Here is a 14,876-nt window from a genome sequence, read left to right on the forward strand (position 1 = left end):
CAAAAAACCAACCTCTGCTTGAAAGCTCAAAACGCTCTAAGGGGAAGTCTGAACCGCCTGAAGCAAAACCTCATCAATCAGCCGGTTACAGTTGGAGGGCACTTCCTACAATCTGGGACACACAACCCCTCACACCCTCACTGCTCACAATGGACGTGGGAAATGATGAGATCAGATCAATCTCTGGAGCACCAGCCCAAGCCAGGGTTACCACCACCCACCCCGGGGGGGGGGAGGTGTGAGGTTCCTCTGCATCTGAGCTCCTGGAGTTTAGGAGCTCTGACAACGTGTGTGTGTTCATTCATTCATTCCTGGATCCTACCCTGGAGGGCCCTGGTTTAGTAGGTATGGCTCAGGTGGGGCCCCGGAAAACACTGATTTCTTAAAAAAAAAAAAAAAAAAAAAAACCACCCAGGCGATTCTGCAGATGAGCCAGGGATGGGAACCACACCATGCTTGTCCCAATTTACAAGACGACGAGCTTCAGACAGGTAGATGAACACTCGTATGCTCATCTTCCTAAGACACCTGCCTACTCCAACTAGAACAGGTCTCCAGGTGGAACTGGAAACTACGTGGTGATTTTACAAATGTGGATATCTAAAACCAAAAATTCAGGAAACAGTAAATTCCTTTTATGTATTTTTTTGACCACTGATACCTTGACCCTGGCCTCTTATCCAAATAGTCAGGATTTTACGGATTAACAAAGAACGCGATGACATTTTACGAGTTTGAATGCCTTCTCTTAAGGCCAACAAAAAAATCCCACTATCCCACAGACTGTGAGACTTCTAAATAGAACTAAAAGGGAATTTTACACACAGTGTACCACATCCCTATCTTTCTAAAAGCTATACAGAACCCAAGGAAGTCTGATGGCATCACTTCTCAAAACCAAAATCCACCCCAAAATAAGCATTATTCAGCCACCATCATTTTCCCCGACTGTCCAGAAGACCGGACTTTTCTCCACTCCTTCCACCCTCACCGGCCCTGCACCTCCTCCCTTCCCCGCCCCCCACCCTGTCCCCCGTCTGCAGTTTTGTTTTGGTTTCTGGGTCTGACTTGGATCCTCATAAAGGCGACAGAGGTCTTCTTGGCACACACACACGTGAACTGCTAAAATACGTACTTTTTCAAATAAACACGATACCTCACGAGCCACCTGTTTTCTCACTCTGCATCAATCGGCCATCCTCCGCACCGGTACACACAGAGGGGAGCTTAGTATTCTGCAACACAAACACACCACGATGTACTGAACGGTCTCTTTACTGATGAACAGTCAGCGGTTTCCAAGTTCCGGCTCTCGCAGCGACGCTCTGGCGCACGTCCGTGTTCACCAGGACGCGGTCAAACCATCCTGAGATTCTGATTTTCTCCAAGTGCCACCCAGTCTCATAGGGACTGTCTCCTTCAGTCCCGCGGCTCCAGGCTGAAATCAGGTGAGGTGTAACCTACTTTTGTGTGGAAAGCAACCGACCTTGGGGATACAGCAGAGAACTAAAATTGTGCAAACGTCCTAGAGCCTATAAAAACCCCTTTAAAAATCAAACTTGACTTCTAACTATGTGCTTTTCTTTAGCAATTGACTTTTTACCATAAAGATGTATTATCTTTATAAATTTTTTTAAAGCAGAAATTTAAATTCCTCTTAGTAGAATGCTATAAATACGCACACATCTATGTGTCTAAGAAAACGGGACCTTCAGAAAGAACAGTAGTATAGTATTTGGCCAAAAATTTGGTTTCGTATCCTTGAATTCTATTTGGGGTAGAAATTAAACCGAATGAGCCTCTGGCACGAATCTGTGCAAGAGTAAATGCCCCTAGCCCGCCTCCCCCACGCAATGAGATGTCCACTGAGATGCGGAAAAGGGCAGATGCCTGGGAAAATGATCGTCAAATCACGTCATGCCAATATCTCCGTCCAGAATAATGAACAACTTTTTCCTATCAAGCACCATTGTGCAGGGATGTTTCCATTACCTGGAACCTGGAAAAATTCTCCTTACTCTTGAAGAAAGTACAAAAACATTCCTAAGAATCGGCAGCAACAACACAGCCTTCTGACCAAACATGGTCTTTGTTCTCTGGTCGTCTGATGACAAACAGGGTTGCTGAGAAGCAGAAACAGGATGGACGGGTTAAAGTTCATGGCTGCTCTGCATGTGCTCTCCTCCACCTTGGAATCAGGAATGCTCTTCCAGAACCAGAAATGCTTACCAAGGGCAGACCAAGTCTCCATCAATACTGTAATCCTTACTGTCCACGTGGGACACTTCCCTCCCTAGAAACACCCAGGGACAAAAGTCCTAGGGCGGATGTGGTCGGCAGAACCACCAAAGACGTCCACAGCCTAGTCCCGGGAACGTGTGGATCTGTTAAATCACACAGCGAAGGGGAACTGACGCAGAGAGAGTGAAGGTAGCGCACCAGCTGTCCCGACGATGGGGAGATGATCCCAGATCGTCTGGCGGGCCCAACGGAACCACCAGGGTCTTGTATATAGGAGGAGGAGGCAGGGGACTCAGGATCAGGATGATGAGATTAAGAGTTTAGCAATAACTGCGGGCTCTGAGATGGAGGGAGGGGTCAGGGGCCGAGGGACGCAGGCAGCCTCTGAAAGGTGAAAAGGGCAAGGAAAGAATCTCTCCAGGAGCCTCCAGAAGGATCTGGCCCTGCTGACACCTTGGTTTTAGCCCAGTGAGACCCAGTCTTGTGACCCTCGGGACAATAAGACAATAAATTTGTGTTGTTTGGAGCCAGTAAGCGTGCGATCTTTTGAGCGGCAGCCACAGGAAGAGAATACAAATACAGCAAAGTCATTGTCCCCACCTCGCTGACACACGAGGGCACATCCAGAAGCGATCCTGAGTCAGAGCAGCCTTCCGCCACCATGTCCGGCTGCTTTCCTGACTTTTGAATCCTGAAGAAAAATTGGTAACCTAGGTCTACTCCTTATCAGGCATTTGTCAAACACGTCAACGCTTCCTAGAATAAAGTAAGCCCACGCCACAAATCACCTCCTGTAGAATGCAGGAGCCCCTCTTTTTTTTTTTATTTTTAAAAAATGTTTATTTGTTATTTTTGAGAGAGAGCGTGAGCAGGGGAGGGGCAGAGAGAGAAGGAGACACAGAATCCAAAGCAGGCTCCAGGCTCCGAGCTGTCGGCACAGAGCCCGACACGGGGCCTGAACTCAAGGACCGGACGGATCACGATCATGAGCCGAAGTTGGACGCTTAATCGACTGAGCCACCCAGGCACCCCTGCGGGAGCCCCTCTTAAAGAACCTCCTTGCCGCACTCGTCTTTCAAGAGCAGAATAATCCTATTTTTCGTCTCAATGTTCCTTTTTTAAGACTCGCACTGAAATCTCGGAACGCACGGAAAGCGCTTCCATAACCCTCCCCGCAGCTCAGCGGCAATTCAGCGGCGAAGGGCCTCCCCCTGGGTCACGGCCACAGCCAGCTGCCGCAGGAACCGAGCCCCCGAACAAAGCACGGGACAACAGAGGAACGAAGCGGGACATTTTACAAGTGAGGTGAAGGGCTACGTTCTCATCTCAACTGCACCTCGCGGGCAGCCACGGGCCCCTTCAGTGGCCGTCGTCTCCCTGTCGGCCACAGACGGAGAGACGGCCGGAGCGACTCCTCCAACGCACTCCGAGAGCCCACAAGGTCCGGGCCGGCGCCGGGCACCTGGGGCCTGGCCGGTGGCCAGAGACGCCGCGGCGGTGGAGACCGAGCGGACGCAGTCACGTGACTGCCGGCAGGTGCTCTAGGGACGAGCCGAGGCTGGCGGGCAAGGGCACGAACCGGGAGGACGTAGGGAGGAAGGCATCCGAGCCGGGGGAAGAGCCAGCGAGAGGCCCCCTGCGGGCGGGCTGAGCCGAGGCGCAGAGACCTGCGAGCGGCGGGCCCGGGGGGCCTCGCTGAGGTCAGCAGCCGCCGAGGCCAGCAGCGGTGGAGGAGCCTCCCCGCGCCCCGCGGCCACAGCCAGAGTCAGACCACCAAGTCCCGGGGGGCGTCCCTAGTTCTGTGGGGTTATGGGAAAGCCAGGAAATCATCCTCCAATTACAATCCTAAGACTCTTCAGAACTTCTTTTCCTCCACGCTTCGTCTGGGCACAGAGCAAATCCCTGAAGGTCTCTGTCAAAGTTACCGAACGGGCTGAAGAAAAAGCGGTTCCGCATCAGGACAAGTCATGGGGACAAGGGAGGAGAAGCGCCCTGGGGGGAGCATCCCAGACCAGGAGCCCCGGAGGCTCCTCGGCTCCAAGGAGACGGCCCAGGTCACCCAGAAGCTGTGTGCCGCCTCCCTCCCCGTCCAGCGTGGCCCTGACAGGAGGATGAGGGCCCCCGGCTGGGAACCGGGAAGCAACCCAGGCCCCCCACTGTCCTGAACCACAGGCCCCCTGCGGGAGCTCCCGGGGATGGCCTGCGAGAGCCAAATGTGCAAAAGCCGGCTTTTAAAACTCCTTCAAACACGGCACTAAATGGGCAATCTCGCGTCACGGTTAGGAATCCAGGCCCCCAAAGTCTGTCTCTGAGCCCGCAGAGCTGAAGCCTTGTGTCAGCATCCTCGGTGACCCCTCCAGGGTACCGCTGTCCTGAGGGGGCCCTGCTCAAACGCCGGCCTCTCCCCGGACAGGAGACAAAGCTGCCAAGTCCGAGCCTCAGGTGGGAAGACGCTCTGTCATTCGCCCGAAGAAATACTATTCTCCAGACGCGTTCTCCTACTTCACTGTTGACATTTCTTTTCTCAACAGCCTTTTCTATTTCATCACAAGGGCGAAAAGGCAAGGAGTGGCATGAAAGGTCCCTGTAAGTGGCTGAGAGGCCAACTTCAGTACGATCTGTAAGGGGCGGGGTGGGGGGGGGAATCACTTACGTTAACTGTCACCTGGTGACCCGACTGCTCACTGACATTCTGGCTGCCCAACCACAACACAAGCTCTGGCTCTCGGGGCTCATCAAAGGCCAGCCCTGCCACCACACCAAGCCCGGGTCACCAGAGGCCCTGGGAGGGAACGCTGACCTCGAAACCGACACCATCCAACAGATGAAGGGCAAGAATGGCCTCCTGTGGAACCCATTTCCAATTTCCCTCCAACTGGAATTGGAACCCTCCAATTTCCACCCTAAAATTAACAGCGGGCTCTTTCAATCTAAATCTGTTTAATGACCCCCGACGTAGGCTGTAACTACAAAACTACCCAAACTATATCAAGACACGGAACTCCGCACCCCAACTCCAGGAGAGACACAGAGAGCTTAGAGAGCTGATACAAAGCACAGAGGGTCCAGAGGAAGTGGGAAAGGGGGTCCGAAATAATGGGAAATAGGAACGAGCGCACGGCACAGCAGAAGCGACTTCGGGTCTGCGAATCTGGCTGCCGCCTATCGGTGAGGCCACCTCACATACACAGCGACCTCTTCACCTGGGGACGGGCAGGCTCTGTGCTCCTCCCCTGCAGGATCACCCTGAGGACCGAAGAACTCGGGCAAAGTGCTCGGCAGGAACTCAGCGCAGAGCAGGCTGTGAACTCCTGCTGTGCTCTGGTGTGCCCCCATCTCATCTCATCCGGCCCCAGAGCCAGGTGCTCCCCCCCCCCACCCCCCGCCGCCCCCGAACTCTCTCTCACCCAGCACAGTGAAAACCGAACCCTCCAGACTCCCACAGCATTTGCTCACATGTCCATCAGAGCTCCTGCTGTACAGTCTTGAAATTTTTCAACATGTCAACTCCACTAGGAGCTTCCTGAAAGCAGGCCTGTATTTTAAAATTCAAGCAAACACCCTGACACCAAGAAGGTAATGAAAAAAATGCTCAACAGGCAGAAAGACGGATGGGTAGCTGGAAAACAATTCAGATGGCAAGAAAGAGAATGAATCAAATGTCTTTCCAAGCATGAATAATCGGGGTGATAGGTAATGGTGGTAAAAGTGAAAAAAAAAAACAAAAAAACAAAAAAAAAAACCACAAAGGAAAAGTCTGGAGGGAGGACTAGACTGGAGAGGCAGGACACCTTCAGACATGCGGAATCTGAGACGGGGATGTTCGGCCAAGGGGACCGTCCAGCGGGCAGCCAGAAACACGAGAATACAGCTAGAAATCAAAATATCCTCTTAATTTCAGTCACTAGGGCTGCTGGAAGCCGTGTTTCAGGGAAACACAGAACTTAAAGTAACTTAAGCTAATAGGTGCAAACACACACGTGGCCCTGGCAGCTGCTGGCTACAAAAGCCCCACAGACAGAAGAACATGAGCCCGGTCCTGCTCGAGGAGCCGTGAGTGAATCCTGTAATTCAAGACTGGCTCAGAATCATTTTCAAAACGTGTATTAATTTTTTTTTAATGTTTTATTTTAGTTTTGAGACACAGAGAGACAGAGCACGAGCAGGGGAGGGGCAGAGAGAAAGGGAGACACAGAATCAGAAGCGGGCTCCAGGCTCTGAGCTGTCAGCACAGAGCCTGACCCGGGGCTCGAACCCACGGACTGTGAGATCATGACCTGAGCTGAAGTCGGACGCTCAACCGACTGAGCCCCCCAGGCACCCCTATAGTCTTTTTTTAATACACATTTTGGTGTTTGGGGCGCCTGGGGGGGCTCAGTCGGTTGGGCGTCCTTGCCCAGGACCACAGCCTTCGCCCTCTTCTCGACACGCGACCTCCCCATTTCCCCGGGCTCCACTCACTATGTCCAAACCTGAGCACCTGCCTTCATCTGAAGACTCTCTCCAAGCAGTCATCTGAGACAGCAGCCCGGCGCTCACCTGGAACCCTGTTTGGCTCCCACAACGCTAGGTCTCTCCCGAGCCGTGGCAACCAGACCCCATGACTGTCGGTCCTTGTGGTTAATGCCCCCTCTTGCCCACTCCTACTGCCTTTGCCCAGGTCCTCCTCCTCCACCAGGATGGCGGCAACGGCTTCCTAAGGATCTCCCCGCTGCCCCCCTGGAACCACGGCAGGCAGTGGGATCTTTCTAAAATGCAAAATCATCACCACGAAACACCCCAGTTCAGCCCCCCAGGCTCCTTGTGGCTCAGAGAACAGTCTCTGGAACACGCAGAAGCCTTCCATGACTCTGTCCTCCCCCCCAACCCCCCAACCCCCCCCAGGGCCTGTGTCTGTGGCCTCCTGTTCTCTAGGTGCAGAGGGGCCAGTGCCCCTCACCTGCTGGCCCTGGCTCACTCTCTCTGCTTGACATGTTATTTCCCCCCATCTTCACCTAGTTGGCACCGACCGGGCTTCTGGAGCCCAGTTCTGAGAAGTGTCGTCCGTCCAGTCCGGTTCGACCCCAGCTCCAGGCAGGACTCCTCCAGCTGCTTACCCAGGGTTTTCACACCTGCCACGCGCGCTCTGACCCTCGCCCTCAAGGCCTCCACGTCTGTCTTCTAGGCTCCAAGCACGCCTGCCAACGGGGGCTGCACGCTGGGGCGGGGGCGGTGCTGGCTGACCGAATACGTGCTTCCGAACTGCTTGCCCAGACGGGCCTACGACGGTACTACCGAAGAGGAAAGGTTTTTTAATAGCAGGACACCGATTGCATCCTTCACACCAGCATTAATAGTTACAATATGCACTGTAACGATGCCAGAGAAAGGTACTCTTCTGAAATAGGAAACCTTGAAGACTCAAAAAAAAAAAAAAAAAAAAAAAAAAAAGGTAAAAAAACAGGAAAAGACTCAGATAAGGAAGGTCATGTCCTGACCCTTGTTAAAGGAGCCAGGCAGCTCAGAAAGCAGCTCACGGCCACCTCAGCATCACAGAGACAGACACTGCCACACCATCCTGGATAAGGACGGGTAACAAAAATCCCCTACACAGCCTTCAGCCTATCTTACGTGTTTTTAGCGCAGAGAGACCCGCAAAACAACTTTACCAGCAGTTTCAGAGGATGTGGGACTCACTTCTTGAACATTTCTAAATCATTTTCCACCTCCTCCGTGCCTCTATTATTGCAACTGAAACTAAGCAACAATAATTAGACAATCAAGAGGCAGTGTGGCAACAAAGCCAATGGACAGGTTCGGGCAAAGTACTGTCGCCAGGAGCCCGCTGTCCGAGCCTTTCGTGCTGGAGGGCGAACAGGTCTTCGGGGGCGGACTCCGGCGGCCACCCGGCCCCACGCTGAACCTCTGCCCCACAATCCAGGGCAACACGCCCGCACGTCGGCCTCACCCTCGCCAACTGACCCGTGGGTTCGCTCTCACCCTTGAACTGGAAGGCACTCTCCCAGTTCTTTCCGTAGAACTACCTGATCTTGAATGTTTGAAACACATTAAGGAAAACCCATTTGGCAAGACTGCTTGTGATTAACACACGGGACATTTAGAAACAAACGGGTATGAGCCTTAAGATCCCACGGACCGACCCAAGTATCATCATAACCCAGACCTGTAAGAGCTACCTAACTCATGAGTTCTCCTCTAAAGGAAACGTTTGTATTTGGCCAGAAGACAATATATGGGTTGAGAGATCTTCGATCTTTAGGAGAAAAATTAGGTGCGCCTGGGTAGCTCAGTCGGTTGAGCGTCTAACTCTTGATTTGGGCTCAGGTCATGATCTCACGGGTTCGTGGGTTCAAGCCCCGTGTCGGGCTCTGATGCTGACAGCCCAGAGCCTGCTTGGGATTCTCTCTCTCCCTCTCTCTCTGCCCCTCCGCTGCTCACACTCTCTCTCAAAATAAACGAACCCTTTCAAATAAAAAAGAGAAACAATTAAAAAAAGATAAACAGGTGAACAGCACCATTGGGCAAAATCTCACCCCAACCCCAAAATCTTTCCCCATGCTGAAAACATCAGAGTGAGAAAAACAGTCAGTTCATTTGTTCGCAGCCACACAAAAAAAGTTAATCTCAGGTAAGTAAATAAAGCCCTCATCCCACACAAACACGCAGGTCATAATACGCAAAAACGCAAAAGAATCTTTCAACCCAGCTAGTGATTTAATGAGGTGCCATTTTGTAACCAATAGATTTCTTTCCTTTAAAAAAAAAAAAGCTTTCAAATGCAAATCCTCACCAGTGGCGTACTTGCCGTGATGCTCAAACACGTTCCCCCATACATCGCTAGGAACAGGGTATATCTGTACAGCCCTTTTGGAAAGCAGGTCGACACCATGTACCAGGAATTCTAAAAATGTTTTTCGCCTCTGACAGGTTAATATCACCCCTGGAAATCTACCTTAAAGACCACAAAATGTATAATTATGGTAACCTTATGTTCCAGATTTTTCTAAGGAAACCCTGACTTCATAGAACTGTATTGTTTTCCATAAAGGCAAATCACTAAGCGTGTAACTGAAGTTGAGAACAACGAAGGACACCATGATCACCGGGGGAAAAAAAAAGGAAAACCGGTTTGGCACAGGGTCAAACGCGTACAGAGGGGTGTTCCTGTTTCTGTTTGGGATGGAGGGCGGCAGGCAAAAACTTAACCACTGAACATGAACTTCTGCAGCACGGAACCCGGTTCAGTCTACTACTGTTCCCTCAATGGCTGACGAGGGGTCTGGGCTGGGTCCCAACCCCACTCTGGCCTGCCCCCAAGGCACAGAGATGAGACAGCAAATCTCCCCTGAAGGCACGGGGCTCCCACCCCTGCCACAGCAGCGCCCACGCACCCCACTGCCCACACCTCGTTTCGTCTTCTGATGGCGGAAGTCGGGCCCTGGCTGAGGTCAGCGTGTCCTACACACAGAAGCTTACTCCTTACAGGCCAGTTCTCCCTCATGGCGAAACTTGGGACAAGTCTGAAGCTAATGGAAAGCAAGGAGAGTAGGAGTTGTGTTCGAGAAGTAAAGGCCATACGTGGCACCACGGGTTCAAAGATCTTCAGCGGCTCTGCTCAGATATTTGATGGTCTGATGTCAGAACTGTGACACAGAATCCTGACGGCTAACGCTTCCAAAGTCACTACGGGATGGCCCTGCCCACCTCTCCCTCACAATCTGTCTCGAGAGAGAGGTGGACAACACACGGGGACTGTGGAGCCGCGATTCCTGGGTCAGAACCTCCCGAGAACCAAGCTAAGGACCCTCCAAATATGCACATGCACAAAAACTTTCACGTACGCTTTCGGGAGGGCCCCAGAGGCCCGCTAAGAGGTGGCCTGCAGGTTTACAGTGTCCGCTCAAGTTCAGGAGGCACCAAGGGGAATGGTCACGGAGTCTTTTCTCGGGCAGGGTATCTACGAAGGCAAAAATCCCTCTTCCTCTTGCAAAGAGAACTGTGAAATCCGCAAAGAATGGTGACCTAAGAAGAGAGCGTGACCCTTTAAAAAAAAAAGTCCCAATTATTTCACAGTGTTTAGAAAGAAACTGGGGGACAAAGATCGACCAGCCACAAGCAATAGGCACACCTCTCTTCCCACGTCAATTAAGCTTTTAGAAAATCACCAATTCCACAGTTTTCAAAGAAAACAAAGCCCGAAGGGGACTTCTGTTGAACTCTCCTCCTACCCCCCGGCCCGGGTCCTCACAGTCCATTGTGCCCCACCACGTGCGCTGTGCGAAGCACCCGATAACTGTCCAGTGAGTTAAGAACCTCTGAATTAAAAAGACGGCATTATAGGGCGTGTCTACGAGAGGAAGGGCATCCGAACTCGAAGGTGTGGTCACTGGGTCTACAGAACACCGGAGTCCACAGTCGGGAAAGGCCGTTCTGGGGGTGCCTGGGTGGCTCAGTAGGTGGAGCGTCCGACTTTGGCTCAGGTCACGATCTCGCGGTTCGTGGGTTCGAGCCCCGCGTCGGGCTCTGGGCTGACAGCTCGGAACCCGGAGCCTGTCTCGGATTCTGTGTGTGTGTGTGTGTCTCTCTCTCTCTGCCCCTCCCTTGCTTGCTCTCTCTCTCAAAAAGAAACATTAAAAAAAAAAAAAAAAAGGCCGTTCTATTAGTGTTTTAAGTTCTCTGTAATTGAACAGGGAAAGTCTAAAACTCATCCTCTGTCTTCAGCGTGTTATGAACAAATTCTGTTCCAGAAGTGTTTCATGCCCACGTGGCAGCCAGGAAACCACAATCCTTCCCCTGAGACACAACGTTAAAAACAGGGCCCGTGCGCTAGGCTAACTCACGGCACGACGGAGGTTGGAGGTGCCGAGAGACCGTCTGGGCGCGCATTTTGTGTGCTCTATGAGTCTGCACCCCACGTGTCCTACCCCCGCAAGGTGGGTTCCCTGTAAAACCCGGGAGGGGAACCGCCGCTCCGGGGACAGAGACAACCCTCAAAGAACTGACATTCTTATTCTTCGTAGCTATTAGGTACTTCTTGTGTGGTGAGCCCTACGGGTGGGGAATCTTCTTTAATTCCAACGTTTTTGGTTCCACCAAAATACAAAGAAGATGACATTTTTAACTGCATAAAGGGGAAGAATAAACTTTCTCATCTTTACGTGTGGTCAGCAGAATATCGGCCCCCAAAGATGTCGGTGACCTAATCGCCAAAACTGATGACTGTGTTACCCTAGGTGGCAAACGTGGGATTACCCCTGCGGAGTACCCCTGCTAAGCTGGACCGTCCCGGTGGGTCCAATGTAATCACAAGGGTCCTAATAAGAAGGGGCAGAGGTCAGAGAGGAACGAGAAGAGGCTACCTGCTGGCTCTGAAGATGAAAGGTGCCCCCCCCCACCCCGCAAGGCATGAAGGTGGCCTCTAGAAGCTGAAGAAGGAAACGGATACTCCCCTAGAGCCCCCCAGAATGGAACACAGTCCTGCAAACACCTTGACGGCAGCCCGGGGAGACCCAAATGTGGGCTTGTGACCTCCAAAACGACACGAGCATAAATTTATGTTGTTCCGAGCCATCGAGTTTGTGCTAATCCGGTACAGCTGCCCCAGGACACCAATCCGCCCGCTTCCATTTACCCCTTCCAAGCACAAATTCACCGCATGCCCGTTGGCAAAGCAGTCGCTGCATTAAAAGCAACCAGACCGACTGCTTCCTGCCCCGCTTGGCGGGTCACAACACTAGCAGAGGGCAAGAAGAAAGCCTGGCAGAACCCCGGGGTCCCACACAGATTCAATGGCAAGAGAAGGAAGAGAAAATAGCAGGCGAAGCTTCTCATGTGCAGAAAAGAGGAGGCAGGAGGGGCGGAAAGATCCTCTGAGGCCAGCCAGTGGGTGATCCCCCCCCCCCCCCCATCACAAAAAGGAGCGCACAGAAGGCTTCTCTTTGGAAGGTAACTCGGGGACGTCTGACGGTCGCCATCCCCAACGCGCTCCGGACTTGAGCTGCCAGTGGGTCTAGAGAGCAGCTGCACATTCCCCGGCGCGCGGCTCGGGGTCAAGTTGCGGGTCACAGGCCCCCCCTCTTCCGCAGCCAACAGCTCCACAACGCCTTACTTGTAAATAAACACAAGACACCAGACCTGCCTCCGCGACTGCCCCCGGACCGGCTCCAGCGAGCCGCACAAGCGCTGTAAATGGGGCTGCCTCCTGCGCGGCTACCAAAACCACCCAAGTTCGCCCCTCGTCCTAGTTGCCGTTCTTTCCGAAATTCCTCCCGAATACAATGTTACTCAATTCCCAAGGAACCTGCGGCGAGCCCCGCAGTTTCAGGCTGTTTTGAGGGGGGAATGCGCCGGCTCCCGGCCACCAGCGGTTCGGGGGGCCGGGGGGTGGTAAGGGTCGCAGGAGGGCAATGTGGGAACTGTCAAGTGGGACGCCGTGCAGGGCGATCTGTCCCCGCGCACCCGCGGGAGCGCAAACTTGGGTGTTCCCGAAGCGCGGCCGGGCTTCGCGGGGGGCTGGCACAGCTCGCGGGGGGCCGGGGGCCGGCGGAGGGGCCGGAGCCCGCCCGACGGCGCCCGCTCCCCGCAGCCCGCCCGCAGCAGCGCCCCGGGGAAGCCTGTGTGCTCCGTGGCCGCCCATGTGTGCTCCTCGCCCGCGAACAAAGACGCGGACCCGGCACACAACTTGCGGACCCCACAGAGGCCCGAAACTAGGGGGACGCGGCCCCCGCAGGAGACACCGCGCGACCCCGGCCTCCGGTCCCCGAACACCGCCGACCCCTGGGCTCCAGTCCCGCACCGCCGTCGCCGCGAAGCGCCAGCCGCCCGAGCAGCCGGAGGCGCCGGGCGGACACGGCAGGAAGCGCGGGAGGGGGCGCTTGCCCGGCCGCGCCGCGGGCCGTACTGACCGTAGCTGTCGTCCTCCTCCATGGTGCCGGCGCCGGGCTGCGCGCCGGGCCCCGCCGCTCGCCCCTCACGTCCCGCCGCGCCTGGCCCCGTGCGCCTCGGCCCGGCTCAGAGCCCCGCCCCCGGCCCGCGCCGCCGCCGCCGCCGCCGCCGCCGGCCCCTCGACTCCCGCGGGGGGCCCCGCCCGCCACCCGCGCGCGCCCCGGCACGCGGCCGCCGCCCGCACGCGCCTGCGCACGCGCGCCCGCCCGGGGCCCGCCCCCCGAGCCCGAGACCCCGCCCGCCGCCCACGCGCGCGCGCATCCCGCCCCCCCCCTCCCCCCGCTCCGCACAGGGCCAACTCCAGGCCCGCACCTGCGCACGCGCGGCCCCCGGACCCCGCCCCCCTCGAGACCCCGCCCTCCGCCCACACACCCACACGCGCGCGCGCACCCCCGGGCTCGCCGCCAACTCCAGAAACGCGCCTGCGCACGCGCGCACGCCCGGGCCCCGCCCCCTGGTCCCGAAGCCCCGCCCGGCCGCCTCCGCGGGCCCCGCCTGTTTCGGGTTTCGCAAGGGCGGCGCAGCGTGCCCAGCCCACAGCCGGCGGGCGGCCGCCCACACGCCCAAGGTCGCGTCCGGCCACCAAAGGGAAGGGTGGTCCTCGTTGACGTCAGCCCCGAAGGTCATGCCCGCCTCAGCTTGCCAGGGAGGGCCGTGTCCTTGGCCAGAGGCTGCAGAGCGTTTGAATGCATTGATTTCTGTGGTCCAAACCTTAGCCCCATGCGTGCCATGACTTCACTGCTTTCATACATGCTTTTATTAGTCCTTTGAATTTTCCTGGATCAGGTTTCAAAGGGAGGCACCTCACCCCCCAGCATTTCAGGATTTTCGTGCTCCTGATTCTTGCATCTGTAAATCCACACGTTTCGAGACTGTTCCCTACGTGTTTTATTTGCCCGCACCAGGCTTAACCAGTCCCCTTCCCTTTGCTGTGCTGGGGCAGGGAAGCTCTGCACCTGAAAGTTGGGGACCTCTGCTATCAGGGTGCTGGGCTCCTTAACAGGTATCTGCTTGCATTAACCAGTGAGGGGATGGAAGAATGAACTGGAAAGACCCTTGGAGAACAGTTTGTCCTGAGATCTCGCAGACAAAGAAACTGAAGCCCTAGGAGGTCCAGGGCACACACAGGGCTGAGGCAAGGACCAGGCAGTGGCCCCTCTCCCGGACATCTCCCAACATTACCATACTAACCCCCCCCCCCCCCACCTTACTGCGTTCCTACCTGACCCTTTATGATAATTGCTCATAAGACAGCAAAAGAATACAAGAAGGGATCAAGTGAGACACGAAGGCTGTTTCTCTGTGACAAAGAGGAAAATCTCAGGGCTGTGGAATGACAGCCCCAGAACTCAGGACTCCTCACCCAAACACCGTGCACTACCTCAGGACCTCCGTGGACATCCAAGGACCTCTGGGGGTTTAGACAAGTCACAAGAGAGAGGTGAAGATAACTCTTCCTGTGGGCCGTCCTGTCCCCAGTGCAACCCCGTCCTGGCTGACTTTCCTGCTGGAACCGTTCCTTCCTGAGAGTGCCAGCTTGTCTACACTGATAGCTCACAACTTCTATGGACAGTTTCAGTGTTTTTTAATCCCCGGTGCCCTCCCTTGTCCACTTTGAAACACTCACCGGTAGATACAAATGCTGCGTGTAAATATGTGTGTTGTTCTGTGCAAAACGATTTTTCTGGAAG

General features: G+C 54.8%; 1 protein-coding gene across 1 annotated transcript in view; it reads right to left on the reverse strand.

Moving 5' to 3' along the window:
- CYTH1 (cytohesin 1) overlaps nucleotides 1–13,269 on the reverse strand; it is a 78,513-nt gene extending 65,244 nt beyond the window's left edge. Inside the window, exon 1 of the mRNA XM_045490957.1 lies at nucleotides 13,146–13,269. Within this exon, the coding sequence (XP_045346913.1) occupies nucleotides 13,146–13,167 (22 nt within the window). The 5' untranslated portion in view covers nucleotides 13,168–13,269. The remainder of the gene's footprint in view (nucleotides 1–13,145) is intronic.
- Nucleotides 13,270–14,876: the final 1,607 nt, after the last annotated feature.

Source organism: Leopardus geoffroyi, chromosome E1 (assembly GCF_018350155.1).
Source record: "Leopardus geoffroyi isolate Oge1 chromosome E1, O.geoffroyi_Oge1_pat1.0, whole genome shotgun sequence".
Classification (NCBI taxonomy): Eukaryota; Metazoa; Chordata; class Mammalia; order Carnivora; family Felidae; genus Leopardus; species Leopardus geoffroyi.